The following is a 15,740-nucleotide window of genomic DNA, read 5'->3' as shown; positions in this document are numbered from 1 at the left end:
ACAAACATTCACTGCAAGAGACTTTTAACAAAAAAAATAAAAAATAAAATATATATATATATATATATATATATATATATATATATATATATAAATAAAAAAAGCATCCCTACCTTTTTATTATGTCATTCCAAGGCATTCATTTCAAAAATATTTCTTCAAGTACATGCACACTGCAGTCATCTAATGATAAAGGGAGGCAACAAAACAATTTACTTCTGGTTTAGACTTCACCTGTCAATTACAGAATTAATTGTGGCATAATATTTGTATGTTAAACCATCATTTCTCTCTTCAGTTGTCATTAGGATGCTGTTGGGTGTAGAACATACAGTCGGCGGTGACACCCGCCATAGCACCTCCCAGCACAACTTCACCTTTTCTGTTCCCACTAGGGAGCTGATGTCAAGACTGCTCAACTTTTTGACGAAGGCCTCCGTGGATAACTAACGTGCAAATGCGGATAGGTGGAGAAAGCGATCCTGACAGTGATGTATTGCAACTAGTTGCAGGTGTCAAAAAGAAGATGCTCTGCCAGCCATTGGTGTGCATGCAGTGTATATATGCATGCATGCACACGTCTGTGTCCCTGTGTGTGTCTGAGTGCATGGCTCTCTGCACGTCATGTATGTGTATATATGTGTGCGCTTACAGACATTAAATTGTGTGGGTGCACATCACTGTTCATGATGCCTTTAAGGCTTTACATATGACCTGGTATGGGGGGACTTGGACTAATAACCCATTCAACACTCCCTCTATCTCAAGCAGCACATCCTCCCTTCCGCCCGTAACAGATTGGTTAGCATATAAACCTCTCCTCTGCTGCAGATTCATACACTGCCTCTATCTACTATTCAGCCTTTAGTGTAATCTACTTTTGTCCATCTGTAAAGCCTTCTTCTACCATACATTTGTATGTGTTAAAAATGCTCCTCAGAAATATATAACAGCATATTGACAAAATACAGTAACATTGATTTTCCATTTTTATGCTGCGGCAATTTACTGTGATTTGAAGTGAGGATTCTAAATTAATTACAAACCTGAGATGCACAAGCTTTGTCTCAACATACAAACATTCTGAAATGCTTTAGATCATTTCATTCTCGCGTTGCACATTTATTTAAATTCATTCTTTTCCTAAGCAAATGTTCCCAGGAATATCAAGGTGTTTTTGTTGCAAAGCTCTAACTGATCCAGGGGGATTTACTTCCAACAGCCTGTCTCTCCCTCGCCTTTCAACACAAAACTCTGCGCTCCAATCAAAATGAACCACCAGGGACCCCTCTTCCCTCCCCCCTGAGCTACGCCTGCTCCGAGTGCTGTGATAGCAGCCTCTCTGCCATTGATCGCAGAGTTTAGCACAGAGCATGCATGCCACCGTTAGCAGAAAACAAAGACCTCTCTCCCTTTAATAGTGGCGCACGCTGTTAATGCAGCTAACGTCTTCTGTTTTCCTCTGCCCTGAAGAATGAATGAAAGAAAGCAGATAGCAATTAAAAAGGTTAACTAGGGTCCACGTCTAGTCACAACTCATCTTTTTCACACAAATCTTTTTACCTCATAAACAGATTGATATCTTTTGGGGCACACATTCACTTGCCACAAGTGATAAAAACATGCATTCATGTCCTACTCATAATTGTGTTTTACATCGCAAATCTAATTGTAGACACTGAATTCAAAAAGGAAACGCAGCTTTATTGATCCACCTAACACAGACCAGGAGGATCTCATGAATTAGGAATGAGATAAATCACCATTAACCCCAGAGAACCCAGCTTGTGGTCGACCACTGACATACCGCACTGATCTTTTTTTTTAATCTGGATAATTCTTCCTGGCAAAGTATAAATATAACTATTCAATGAATACAGCATGTGTCTGTTTATTTAATCAAGGGCTGATTTACTTGTGACAGAGAATAAATTCTTCTATTTTCTGGGAGCCTCTATAAAATTGCCATCATTTTTAATTAATTCTTAATTAAAATATATTACACCACAGCTTCTACCCATCTCTCTTGATATTCTAACATAATCAATTCAGAACCATTTACATATCATTAATTAAAAGCTTTCCTCTTTCATCCTTAAAATCATAATGAGGGCCGATTCCTCATTAGTAACCTATAAGGGAGAAAATAACAATACAGTAGAGAATGGATGGCGCATTCCACTGTGAGCCCTTTGTCTCAGAGTTTCTAAAAAGCTTTTTTTTCTACTCAATTGGATTTAAGAATTACCGAGTCAATTTTGTAGACTGAATGAAAATAAGTGAAGCAACACAGACTCACTTAATATTTGTTTGTGCCTCCATGCTGCTTTGAAAAGTGAAACAAAGTCAGACAATGTCACCAGCTGAATCTACTAGTAGCACCAAATTATATTTAATCTGCACAATTTCAAAGCTGAATAACTCACAGGTTTTCAGCTTTTAATGATAACAATACACCATTTATTCAACAAAAACTAATTAAATTGTATCTTAATTTAACCAAAAAAATCTTAATTTGACATATTTTTGTGTTTTCTCAATAATAAACTTAACACAAATCATGCTGAATTAGAATTTTTTAAAATATAATATTTGGTTTTCTTTGCAATGAGCATATAAACAAAAACATGGTAATTTAATGAACAAATCTGCATTAATAAAGAATACCTAATTTATGCCATCAGACTGCATAATTTAATTTAACAGTAATTTCAAATGCAGGCAAGTAAAACATGGTCTAACATCATTTATTACCTCAACTTTAAAAAGCCAACACGTTCATGCTATCTTTCTATCTTGAGCTCTCTCTTAAAGAAGAGTAATAATATCAAGTAATGATAGGTATTGTTATGCCGAGGATCAGGCATATCCTGATTTTTATCGCTCGTCTCTCACAGGTGCTCTGGCGTTACTTGTCAGGACTGCATGTCTGGGTCTTCCACATGTCAGATAAAAATCGCTGCACTTGGTGTTTCGGCAGCCTGACAGCAATTTATTTGAATGTTTTGTCACACTGGTGTTGGTGCATTTTGTGTGGGCTGCTCACCGGAATGGCAACAGCTCGTAGCTTCCTGACACTCCACAACACACACACACACACACACACACACACACACACACACACTCACACACAAAACACACACAAACCGACTAGCACAAAATCACAGATGCATACTGTATGTGCTGTGTGTCTTCTTTGGATAATTAAAACTCATGTATGTAAAAATAGACAGGAAAATTGAAAGCATTCATTAATATTTTACACTACAAGCAGGTGACACTATGTCATTAGCACTACCTTTTTTAAAACTTACATTTTCATTTACACCTACATGACCACACATCCAAACAAACCTAAAATAAAATATAACAGCAGCCCATATGTTCAAATAAATCCACAAATGGTCTATTTATACATAAAGCTAACCTTTTTTTTTTTTTTTTTTTAATTGTTTTATCTATATTTTATATCTTATTTTTTCTTTTCTTTTTCTACTGAGTGTAAACACTGCAAGGCAAATCACAGGCAACTCAAAAATGTTAAACACAAACCTTACTGCAATGTTGTGATTCTTGGAGCTGACATGGAATATTGAGTAAGTTAATGAAATCCTCTCAAAGACAGGAACTCTATTTTTACACCATGATAATTAAAGTACGACACAGTTATAATTTACAGCCCTAGCTTAATTGCATAGGAAAAGTAAAATGAGAGAGGTCTATGAGAGGAGATTAAATGTGTGTATGTGTGTGTATGTGCATGTCACTATGTCACTATGGGAGTGTGTGTGCATGTGTGTGTGTGTGTGTGTGTGTGTGTGCATATGTGCCTCTTCACTCAAGAAGAGAGAATATCAAAGAGCTCCCTGTGCATCTAGACAACAGGATTGTATCTTTTAGCATCATGCAGTGTATCAAAGATTAGGTAATGAAATATGCACTGTCCTATTTTTCTGCTACCAGGCCCTTTGACAAATCGAGTACAATCCAAAATCTCCATAAATCACTATTAAAGACAAGTATATCATCACCAGCGCATATATCTTCCCCAGCCTGACCTGTAGACTAATGAGAAAAGGCCCAGACTATCTTGTCTGATTAATTAATTCAAAATGTCGGCTGTTATTCAAATGTGAGGCTGGTGTTATTTGAATAACACTTGACAGCGACGCCTGAAGAAATAATTTCTGGTTTGTGAGGCTGCTGCGGCATTACTGATGATGGCTCATGGAAATGTTAGAAGCCGAGGAGTATTTTTTCCCTCTTCGCCAGTCCTCTCGTTTTCCCTCCCTCACCTTCTCAGTCATTATAGCTCCAAGAAGTATTTCATTACTTCAACCAACCCCCCCCCCCCCCCTTCACAATTATGGCTCTTACGGGTTTTTTCCACTGTCTGTCCTTTCTCTGTGTTTGTATTCCCTCCCACAGCCAGCCCAGATCTACAGGGCAGCGCTTTGGCTCTGCAAGAGACATGCTGGCAAAGAGGAAGGTCATGGTTTTTACAACTGCAGCTCCCCAATGCTGACAGCCCATGCTGCCAAAGTGACACACTCTGTTTGGCTTTCCCACGTTCATAGAGCTCCAGAGCACTTCGTCTTTATCACAGAGCATGCCACACACACACACACACAAACACACACATTTAATCAGCCACTGCGCTGCATTTCCTCTCAATGTGCAAGAAAATCATCACAAGTACAGGCATAATCACAAAGTATGCAGATCTGGAAATTATCCTGTTCATAGATGCATTTCCCTTTTTCTTTCTTTTCTTTTTCTTACAAAACCCTGTGGAATGGGGGTAGGGGAAAAAACCAAAGAAAAAGAAAAGCATGAATGTACGTGCTAGGGCCTAGGGGCAGTGCACACCCCTCTATCGCTTCCCTCATCAAGCATGGATTCTAATCAGGGCTGGGGAGATATAAGATGCTCAGTCATTAAATAAATTAACTCTGCCACTCCATGCTCTCCTTCAGCACCCGCGAGAGGCCCGCCGTGCTCTGCATACTTACAGAGGCTCCGAGCATTACGCACCTCACCTTCACGCCACAACCTAGCAAGCCTGCCAACACACACACACACACACACACACACACACACACACACACACACATACACACACAGGTTAAGAACTAATCTTGAATATTTACAGATAGAACCAAACCACACCTCCTCTGCCTCTATAACTGATAACAAGCTTCACTTTATTTAATTGCATAAAGAAAAACACTCCATGTCATCCCCTGTAAAGAAAACAGGTATGTCCTGCAATTTTGCATGTGCATTTAAAAAAAAAAAAAAAAAAAATTCCAGGTGTACATGACTGATAAATAAACTCCGAAGACCAGCGCTGATTCACAGCATTTGTGAGACAGCGTAGACATGAGTTTTTTGTGGATCTGTGCTGTGTGCTGCCATTCATCAAGAGGAAGCAAGTGCAGTGACGAACAGTAAGAGAGCTCAGTGTCGGCTCGGATCACTGACACAAACAATCAAAGCTGACACAGTCTTCGTATAGCACCTGCCACTCCGGGAACACAAATAGATCAATATGAGGGGGAACTCATTCAGTGTTTAAAACTCATATCCTTGCACCCACATCATCTTCCAGAACCCCATGATGTAAAAAGTGCATGCTTAATACATATCAATCACTTTGACAGAGGAAATGCTTATTTGAGAAGCCAACATGAGGCAAATACACCGTGTCAGCAGAATGTCCGTTGTCAAAACTTGCTATTTGAATTTCCATCGCATTGTGCAGAGACAAATGTCCTTAGAAATCCCTTACATTGCAATTTATATCATTTTAATGCACGCTTTAATTCTCCATTACTTAGAGAGGAAGTACCTGGGAGCGTAGAAACACATTAGAGAAAGTAAGAAATGAACAGAAGGGTCTGGGGATCTCTCTAGCAGACACAATTAAATATTCATGTGTCTCCTCCTAGGACACAACAGATACAGATCATTATCATGGCAACAGCACACCACCATTTTGTTCACATGTTTGGCTTTGAATCAATGTGTGTGTGTATAAAATTTCATATGAAAACATGAGCGTCAGTTGCAAAGTTTATAATTATTAAAATTAGAAATGCGTCGTTTTTTCAGCAAAATAAAATGGATAATTTTTTTTACACAGGTTATATAAATGTGTTTGGAATTATTATAATGAGACGTGAAATTATTCAAATCAGAATCATGGATTTTTTTTTATTTTTATTTATGTGGGTTAGTGTCTCTCAGCTACACACCACAGAACAATACACTACCTCTCCATGTTAGTGAATCATTCCAAAATTCATTACAAACACTCAGTCCTTTCCTGACTCCCGCTTGAGGAAAAAGCCAGAGAAGAATAGCAGTAATGTACTCTGGATGACCTCCACTTTCTAAAGAGAGGAGAAACCAGCCTTTTTTTGCTTTTCAGTCCCCATCAAAGAGGAGTAAAAGGAGGGACAGCATTCCCCTGCTCGGCATCATTAATCATAGCTTTCTGGGAGCAAGCGCATATTAATTTCTGTCATCCCAAACATCATTTGGTATTGTTATGCCACAGCTTAGTCCTCATTCACCAGCAGACGCCGGCCGTTCCTCCTGGTTGAGGGAAGACAGGGCCTGTGTGGCTGTGTTTCAGAGCAAGAGGCCTTTATCCCTGGGGCTCTGACACCAATTAAGCCATTTCACCGAGAGACGAAAACAGGGCCCGCCGTTTCACTGTAACATGAGCCAGCACCTAGATCCTGGCCCCTCGCCATCTTTCCATTACTTCAGACACAAAAATGAACTTCAAGGACTTAAGAAAATAAAAGATGATATGCTTAGTAAATGGTCAAACTTCACTGACCTCTGAAAAAATTACAAACAGTTGGATATTTGTTCACCAGGTAGCAGCCTGTACGCTTTTTCTGTCATCAGTTCCAGAAATACAATTAATTATATTTACTCTGCGTATACTCTTAGATTCAAAAATATCATCAATAAAAAATGTTGGTATCATGCCATAACTGATAAAGAAAAATGCTCAGTGTGCAGTTCCTTTTACATCTTTTTCCCCATGGTTGCCTTTTGGCAGGCAGCAGAGTGGAGCTTGTCTTAGGGCAAAAGCAGAATAATGCAAGGTTTGTTATGAATTAAATATTAGAAATCTTAACACAGCAGCCAATAAGAATTATTTGCCTTATTAAAGCAGCAGAAGACGCTGATTAAATTTTCATTGCATTGCAGTCTTTTTCCCATTTCTGCCTTCAATATATCATTCTAATGTATGAAACATGTGGAACAATGGCATATGGAACAATGGGAAGAGGGGCTTCATTTTCAAGCTTGTAAATGAGGAAGAGACAGCGCAGATTTCCCTTTTTTTTGGTTTTTATAGAACGTTCTCGTGAAAAGAAAAGAAAGGTGACGACAATGTATTATTCTGTGTTGGTGAACAAACACTGGTAACAAGTGTCAGTCTGCAGGGCTGTCTGTCTCTACACTGTGAAATCTTCAAATTGAGACTTAAAATGCATATATTTACACACTGCTGCCTCCGTTGCTAATTCCTGCATCACTATATCTACAAAATCCATCACCTGTAGGAGTTACACCCCCACACACGCTAAAGGATCGTCGAGAGTACAGACATTTAACCGTCTACAAAACATTTAAGTAACAGTATATCTATCAAAGGGTTGAATTACAGAAAAGGCTACCTGAACGAAAACAAAACGAGTGGCGAAAACATGACTGTTTTCATTGTTCCTGCACTTACAAATGATAGGTCATTTAGTTGTCCACATGTAATGTGTACAGAGTAAATGAACATCATGGTGTCTATTGTCCCATGAGGAAAACTCTTCCCTGAAACACTAGAGCTAATGAAATAGGGACCTATAAATAGCAGAGTCATTACTGAGAGAGGACTTGCTTTGCACCAGTCTTTCACTCTAACCCTTTTTACACTAATAACCAGCTCTATGGCATTACATAGCTTGGCCATCTAGTGACACAGTAATGAACATCATGACACTGGAGACTCACGGAGGGTGAAAAAAACAAATCTTTTAGTCCTGAATAAATTTGAGGCGGAGTTGAAAGCAAGCATATCATGCACAGTGCTAAATACATACTGAAACAAAAGGCCATTATATAATATTACATCCTAATCATAAGTGTATCAGAAGTTAATTTATTTTTGTTGCCGTTGTTTTTCACTGTTAAGATTCACGAAGCACAAAATCTGACATGTTTTTACTTGTCAGATGAAAAGTGCAGGATATCGAAAGTCACTTAAAAGTAGTACAAAATCCAACTTTTGAAAAAGGAAAATTTGGTTGGAGTATGTCTGGAAGGTCAAAGGTCTTTTACTGCTTTGACAAGAGCACAGCTCCACTGATGCATTAAAGAAAAATCTTGCTAACTCATGCCAGAGCCCTGACAAGAGAACAAGTTTAATCGTTCACATCTCTGTTTTCATCAAGCATTTCTTCAAATCAACACAAGAGTGCAATCTATTTCTACAGCGGGTCAACGTTCAAACTAGCTTCTTCCTGGCTTCCTCATGTTTTTATTTTTATATTCAGCGACAGACAGACACCATAAAAAGGAAGAGGGGCATGCAAAGAGTCTCCAACAGCCCTGCTCCTTCTGCTGTAAACTAATTTCAATCAATCCTTCCTTTTTGCATCCCAAGCAGCCTCTGCTGGCTGCCACCGCCTGAAGATAACTATTTCACCACCTCTGTCATGCCTAATTAACAACTCAGATGTACAATTCAGAAATTTCGCAATTAACCTACTAAAATATTGTTGGAGGATGCTAATTGTTATGCCAGTTGCCATAAAGACTCATTTGCATAACGTATGTGCAAAAAACAATTATGAGCTGTTGATCGTGCAGGAGCCCGCAGAAAACGCTTCAAGCTATGCAGGGGGAGCGGGAGAGACATGTGCAAGATGGGTTATCCTGTGTGCAGATGGAGGGACAGCACTGAATCATGGTACAAAAACCAGATTTGAGGAGCTGTACAGATACCAGACAGCACCGGCACAAAGGTATCTATCGCCACAACAAAAAAAGCATTTAGCCTTCCAAATGAAACTGATATGTAGGCTTTGTTTCTTTTTTTTCTCCCTTTCCTCTTTGTCTGGCTCTCCCTGTTTTCATCTTAACCGATGGGAAATGGTGGGTATTTGGGAGCTTCTTAGATAATAGGCACATCTTCCCGGTCCCTCTCGTGCTTTAGAGGAGGAAGCACTAGTGGCCCTGCCATTGAGCCAGTCAGGAACCCAGCTGTGTGTGAGCCATTCGGCACAACACTATCTAGTCACTGCAGCCGCATCACTGGGGCTCTCTGAGACAAAAAGCAGCCAAAGTCAATTGTCTCTCCTGCTGAATAGCTTTCTGTTCTCTGTCAGGCGTTTACTGGAGGTTTTTCAAAACTAATATATACATATGTAGTTTTTTACACAGGCTACATTAGCTTTATATATAAGGTATTTTTAATAAATGTGTGTATTGAATAAATGTTGACCTCATAAAAGCTTACATTTAGCTTATATTTATTAGTACTAATAATAATTGTGTTAATAATAATAATAACCCGTTAGGAATGAGAGGGCTCATTAACTATGTCAGGGAACATTGAAATTAATGTTCCCAGTAGATTTCAGAAATGCTTACCTCCTCAGTCCTAACTCTATTTACTCCAGGTAATGCTTTTAGTCAGCCTTGCATGTGGTTAATTACAGGCTCATCCTGAACTGTATTTAGTTAACACGGTCTTCTCAGCTCAACATTACATATACCATAGGCAAACTAATAAACACAGATGAAAGCATGTTTAGCGGCTGGCAGAAGACAAATCAAATCTGTGCTCCAGGACGCCGACATTGGCTCGGACTGTGAGAGTAGTCCCTCCCTAATCCACTGTTTTAAACACTGGATCGGAGCATTTATCAGGCTGAATCTGCCACACTCTCTCTCTCTCTCTCTCCTACCTCTCCAGACCCCCCGTTTCTGAACCTGACGAGTCAAAGGTCAGGAAAACAACAAGTCAATACGCAGCCAAAAGAAGCGCCATGCAGCTGAGAGAGCTGTGGAGAGGGCTAAGCCTCTCTGTGGCACTCCGTGATTTAGCCTGTAATAGTTTTCTGTAATCTCTTTCTATTGATTAAACCTCACATCAAAGAGGAGTCTTGCTACAGAACCTCTCTTTTCCTGGTCAGAAATACCATATGGAGGTAATCTTTCACCTTTGTTATTCTTGCCGCTCCCACTGCTGCTGCTGTGAGCCTCTCTTCCAAGCATGAGAGCAAGACAAGGGAGTAGCCAGCAGGATAAAACAAACCCAGCACAGAGGAATAACTGCAAAACTCATCTGAATTGTAGGCAATTTTCACTGAATGCATCCATTGTCTTCTCATACAGCCCAAGGGAAAAAGGTACAACATGAATGTGTCCTTTGTGCTAAAACGGAAAGGAAAATGATCGGGAATAAAACAATTTTAATTGCTTTTTTTTTTTTTTTTTTTTTTTTTTTACATATATAGCTAAAGAAAAACACATCACAGACTGAAGGACAAAGAACACTACTTGTCATCCAAATCTCACATTTAGCTTATTTAAATGCAAAACCAAGGAAATTTAGGGGAAAAAACCCTCCTGCTAAAAACACTCAATTTAGTGACAGGCAAATGACTTCATGCTGCCACTTAATCTCATTTCTTGCATAATGCTCTCTAATTAGCATATCAAAGTGAATTAATACTTCTAGGGCATTAGCAATGCAGAAATATGCTGTAGCTCCACAATAGCAGTCAGAAGAGTGCCAGAAACTTCTTAACAGCCTTAAAAGTCTTCAGAATATCTTAATATCACTACAAAATGCACTTGTTTTCCTCTCTTTCAAAAGACAAAGAAAATCAACTCTCACATTGTTCTCATCACCTAGATTTGGCCTCACCATTGATCGCAAAATAATACTTTCATGAAAAATGTGTAATAAAACATCTAAAGCTTTGAAGTCGAACCTTAGCCTCACTATTCATCCGCTCACTAGACAATGCGTCTCGATAACTGATACATGCGCACAGTAATTACACTGATGATTCTTGGACTGCTTTCAAATTTATTATTAAAAGTAATTTTCATCCCCAGCGGATCCCATGGCTAAAAGACAGCAGCCCCTGTGCCATATGAGGGGACATGAAAGGACCAAGGAAGCCCTCTGAACGATGCTACAGGAGCCAGTGAAAGGCTCACTGTGTGCTGGAAAAACAGGCCGGTCAACAAGGCCACCAGACCAGCTGAGCTCTGTCAATGGCTAAGAGGGGGAGGCTGTGACTCTAAACCACAGGTTAACCATGCACACACACACAAACACACACACACAACCTCGTTCTCCCTCTCTTCCTCTGCCTCGTCTCGTTCTCAAACCCTCACACTGAGACACATGCACTCACTCACATCTACATACATATTTTATACTACGGTCACTTATGTCTACTTTTTAATGTTAATTTAAGTGTTTAAACTCCAGAGCCTGTTTTAAAGCAGAGACATTCCCACTGGAGCCGTCAGAAAAGTTTCAACAAACAAACCGAGATAATTTAGGTCGCTCATGCAAAGACACAAATTCCAACTTTCCTTAAATGTAAAATAAATTTAACAATAAAAAAAAAAGTGGGTCGCTGCACTTTCACGCTGGACTACATTTAACATATGCACTGATGTAAAAACATTTTCACATGGAATCAGTGACTGCACGCACATATAGAACCTGGCATCATGTGCGACCTGTGTCCTCTGTTTCTCTTGCTCTATTTCTTGCTTTGTCTGAACTCAACAGGCTCAAACAGCAGAGCAGCTCGGATACACTCTGGACCCTCTCCTGCCTCTGCAGACGCCACCTGTGTTGGGGAAGTTCATAAACTTTTATGATCTCCCCTAAGCCTATTTCCTCATAAAACGCACAAAGGTCACAAATCTGACAGACCATCAGGTTTACTAAATTATACAGCATTGTTTTCTCCTTTTTGTTGCTTCAGAAATTATTCTTTTGAATTATTTTCAAAATTAAAATATGTAACGCTCCACAACATGAATATATGAAGCAAGTATTTCCATTAACACTAATTGCACGGACATGTAAATACAGTACAAAATAAATACAGACTCTAAAAAATATATTTTTCGAGAAAACATAATAAATTTGATCATTTAAATGTATGTGTCTTGCAAGTATTTGGAAAAAAAATTGACAAAACATCTTTTTCCACTGAAGTGAGCACTTGATATTACACTATGAAGTTTGAGTTATTAAAAATAACTACTACAGGAAAAAAATAGGTGGAAAAAAAACAGCTGTAAATTAATCTGTATCTTAAACTATATCTTATATGTGTATATAGTACTATTATATAAATTTGCAGGCATAAAGTTTCCAACCTTGTATGGTCATAAGAAATTGACAGACTTAAGTGTAATCATGTCATATGCGTCAATTTAAAAAATTTTTAAAAATCTAAAAATACTAATCTTTAAAAAAAAAACAAAAAAAACTCTTCTACAAGCTTCAATATTTGCATCCTCTCGACTAAGTGTTTACAATTTTAGAAAAGCAGGAGAGTCAGGTTGCAATTTCATTTACAAGTGAATTATTAATTGAACATGTGTTTGCCATTATACTCTATATTAAATGTCATAATTGTTTGGTTATAAAGCATGAATTCTGTGTGATCTGAACTATGCAAAGCATATGCTACGGGATTTCCCCATCCTGTTCAGTGCCAGAGTAGTGGGGTTGAAAGCTGGAGCTCCCTTTCTGTTTAAATTCTAACATACAGTGATGGAAAAGATGCTCCTGTAAAAACACAAGCACCTTCACTTAAAAAATCACCTGCGCTCTGACAACAGTACTGTTTCTGTAGTGCACAAAGGCATGTTAAAAACAGTGATTGATTGATTTGGGCAGAGGTCCCCTGTAACCTGGATGCTGGCTGCCATAAGATCACTGGGAGGTAAAATTGTACATAAGTTCGGATATTCCCTCTTTCTTTGACTTAAATATTTCTCACACACTTGCACATGAATCTTACCTGTTTTTTCTTTGATTTCACAGAGAACGCTGAAGAGTGCTGGTTTCATTCTGTGACAGTTCAGTCCATGTTTCCTGTTTCAGTATAAGACAAAATAAAATAGTGAAATAAGTTCACTGCTACACATTTTGAACAATTACAAGGACATAACTTAAGACATGAAGTTTACTTATTCCTAGTGTTCCAGTCTATCAGCATCCCTCAAATCTTATTTACTGTAGGTTTCTCAAACTTTAAAAAAAGTCACTTTCTGCTGATTAGACAAATTTTTTTTCTTGCATTTTAATTTACAGTTGTAGTGATGAAATGAGTCTGTTGACATTTTATTTTTAGTACCACTTGTAGTTTTGCTGATTTGTGGCATTTTTTTTTTTTTTTTTAACAACTACAGGACATTTATGCACAGCAACTTTTAACTCAACCTCACTCTGGTTCACATTTAAATAATCAAAAATGCTCTGGTTCCATCACAGACAACTTTCTCATGTTTGATCCCTGTTGAGGCAGTAAATGCACCTCAGTGTGGGATTATCATTAAAGACACTCGACCCTATTGTTATGCATGAGGGAGTTAAGTTAAACGGGCCACATCTCTATAATGATGCGTTCAGTGTTTTGGAGTGCGAAGTTAATAAAACATATAAATCAACCAACTTTGCTTGCGCCTCGTCCAGACTTTGATCAGTTATGGTCATTATTTGATGCAGAATGTCACCAATGTCTTGTTTTCTTCCGTCTCCGTCTGTCCCATCGTGTCCATGTGGAGGCGGCAGTGCCATGCCTCCTTGTACCGAGTGGCCAGCAAGACTGACACCGCCGATCGACTGCATGATCCGGGCTTGATCGTCCATATTAGCCGCTAAAGAGTCTGTGCACTGAGCCACACAAATTGAAAAACTCATATACGAAATGGGCTATAGCATATGCCGCAGACAAGAATAGATGTACGGGATGTGTGGTTCTTCACCGATGTGGACCAAACACGTTTTTTTTTTTTTTTGTTTGTTTTTTTTTTAAAAGATGCAGACTATAAATGATGTTTAGCGTAATTCTTGTGTCCAAGTTGTTGCTGTCCTCTCGCTTTTTTACGCACGTTCCAAAGTGCCAAAACGCGTAAACGTGTTTGTAGAAAAATGCATAAATCGTTCTTTTCTTATTAAAACTTCTTTGTCAAAATTGACGGTCGGTGTCCATCGTATCCCGCACGAATCCTCATGCCAATCTGTCTTTTCTCTGGGGTTTGACGGGTGATATAGACAGAAACGCTCCTTGGTGATCTCTCATTTATTAGCGCTCTTCTTGGGATTCCCGGCGCATTTCCTCTCCAAAATGTCCAAAATCCTCCTCGCGAATCACCGGCAACAAAATATCCAATGTGGAAACGTGTAAACAAATAAAAAATCTTAGGCTTGCAGGTGTTGCCAACTATAAATGTGCAGAAATGATTCCCGCAACAATTGACAGTATTTCAAAAAAATACACAATCTGCGGCATAGGTGTCCAAATGTGACTATAAAAATATGAAATGTACAAAAAGTTGGGATTTTTTCTTTTTTTTTTTAGAAAAAAAGCAAGCGCGACAAGAAATTAATTAGGGTACAACGCTGTATAAAGGCGATGCGCAAAAAATATCTTGCCCTGCTGAAATTTATGAGCTCCAGCCTCTGCCTGTGTGTGTTTTATGTTGTTTGATGGCAGCGGTAGTGAGCGATTGACAGTGTGCCAATGCCACTCACTCAGTGCAGACGTGTCAGAGCAGGGAACAGGGGTAAAAAAAAAAAAAAAAAAAAGAAAAAAGAAAAAAAAAGAAAAGAAAAAAATTTAAAAAAAAAAAAAATACAAAATACGAAATGAAAATGCACGCTCCGCCCTGCAGAGGAGGGGTCTATATTCTTGTCACTTCTCGCCTGAACACCGAAAAACAAAATGTTAAGAGCTAGTACTTAGGATGGTGATTATAATGATGAAAGCACGGCAGAGTCCCCTCTCTGTTTCTTGCAGCAGCGGTTGCAGGGTATCCTCGTTTCCTCACGCGTGCACGTGCAGCTATGTGCATATTCTCTACAAATAATAAAGATTTACCCCTGCTACAACACAGGCAAATACATAATGAGAGTTTTTATACAGTTTGATGTAGAACTGCATAGTCCCTTGTAAGCCTTGGTTCAAGCCAGGCAAGCAGTAGACATGTTTATATTATTGGAAAGTAAAGGTCCTCGACCAATCCCAGGCTAGAATGACGAAGACTGACGATCCGTGTGTCCTATTACTGGCAGATGCATGATGCTGAAAGCCCACCCACTCCATCCCTCCATCTTCACACCGCTCTTACAAAAGGATGGGAACTTCTGATTGGTCGTTGCTACGAGTGACATCCATTGCACAAACAGGCGGCGCTGCTCAGTGCTGCTCCGCAGTTGCTATGGTAGCAGACAAGTTGTTGAGCTGGATGCAAGGCAGCAAATATACTGTGTACCGCTACAATATGCAACTAGATCCAGGATTTGTAAAGAAAAAGAAAAAGACCATTGTTGTTGAGTTCGTCTCTATCATGGGGTTATTCATGATAAGTGTGTAGAATGTTTCTGTGGGAGTATGGAACTGCAGATGGTGTTAGAGGGGGTGATTTGTGCAATACATTTCTATTGTAAA

At 39.0% G+C, this 15,740-nt stretch overlaps 1 protein-coding gene across 9 annotated transcripts in view; it reads right to left on the bottom strand.

Moving 5' to 3' along the window:
• The window catches only part of pbx3b (pre-B-cell leukemia homeobox 3b), a 56,553-nt gene extending 41,666 nt beyond the window's left edge, over positions 1-14,887 (bottom strand). For 3 of the 9 annotated variants that reach the window (XM_030143602.1, XM_030143605.1, XM_030143599.1), the window contains exons 1-2: positions 13,743-14,886; positions 13,089-13,168 (exon numbers count right to left, since the gene is read on the bottom strand). In XM_030143602.1, coding sequence (XP_029999462.1) covers positions 13,089-13,168; positions 13,743-13,990 — 328 coding nt within the window. In that variant the 5' untranslated portion in view covers positions 13,991-14,886. Of the gene's footprint in view, positions 1-13,088; positions 13,169-13,742 lie in introns of all 9 variants that reach the window. The other 6 variants (XM_030143603.1, XM_030143601.1, XM_030143606.1 and 3 more) reach the window with 4 other exon arrangements.
• Between the last annotated feature and the right edge of the window lie 853 nt (positions 14,888-15,740).

Source organism: Sphaeramia orbicularis, chromosome 9, assembly GCF_902148855.1.
Source record: "Sphaeramia orbicularis chromosome 9, fSphaOr1.1, whole genome shotgun sequence".
NCBI classification, from domain to species: domain Eukaryota; kingdom Metazoa; phylum Chordata; class Actinopteri; order Kurtiformes; family Apogonidae; genus Sphaeramia; species Sphaeramia orbicularis.
The sequence above is the reverse complement of the archived record's forward strand: the minus strand, read 5'-3'. Positions and strand labels throughout refer to the sequence as shown.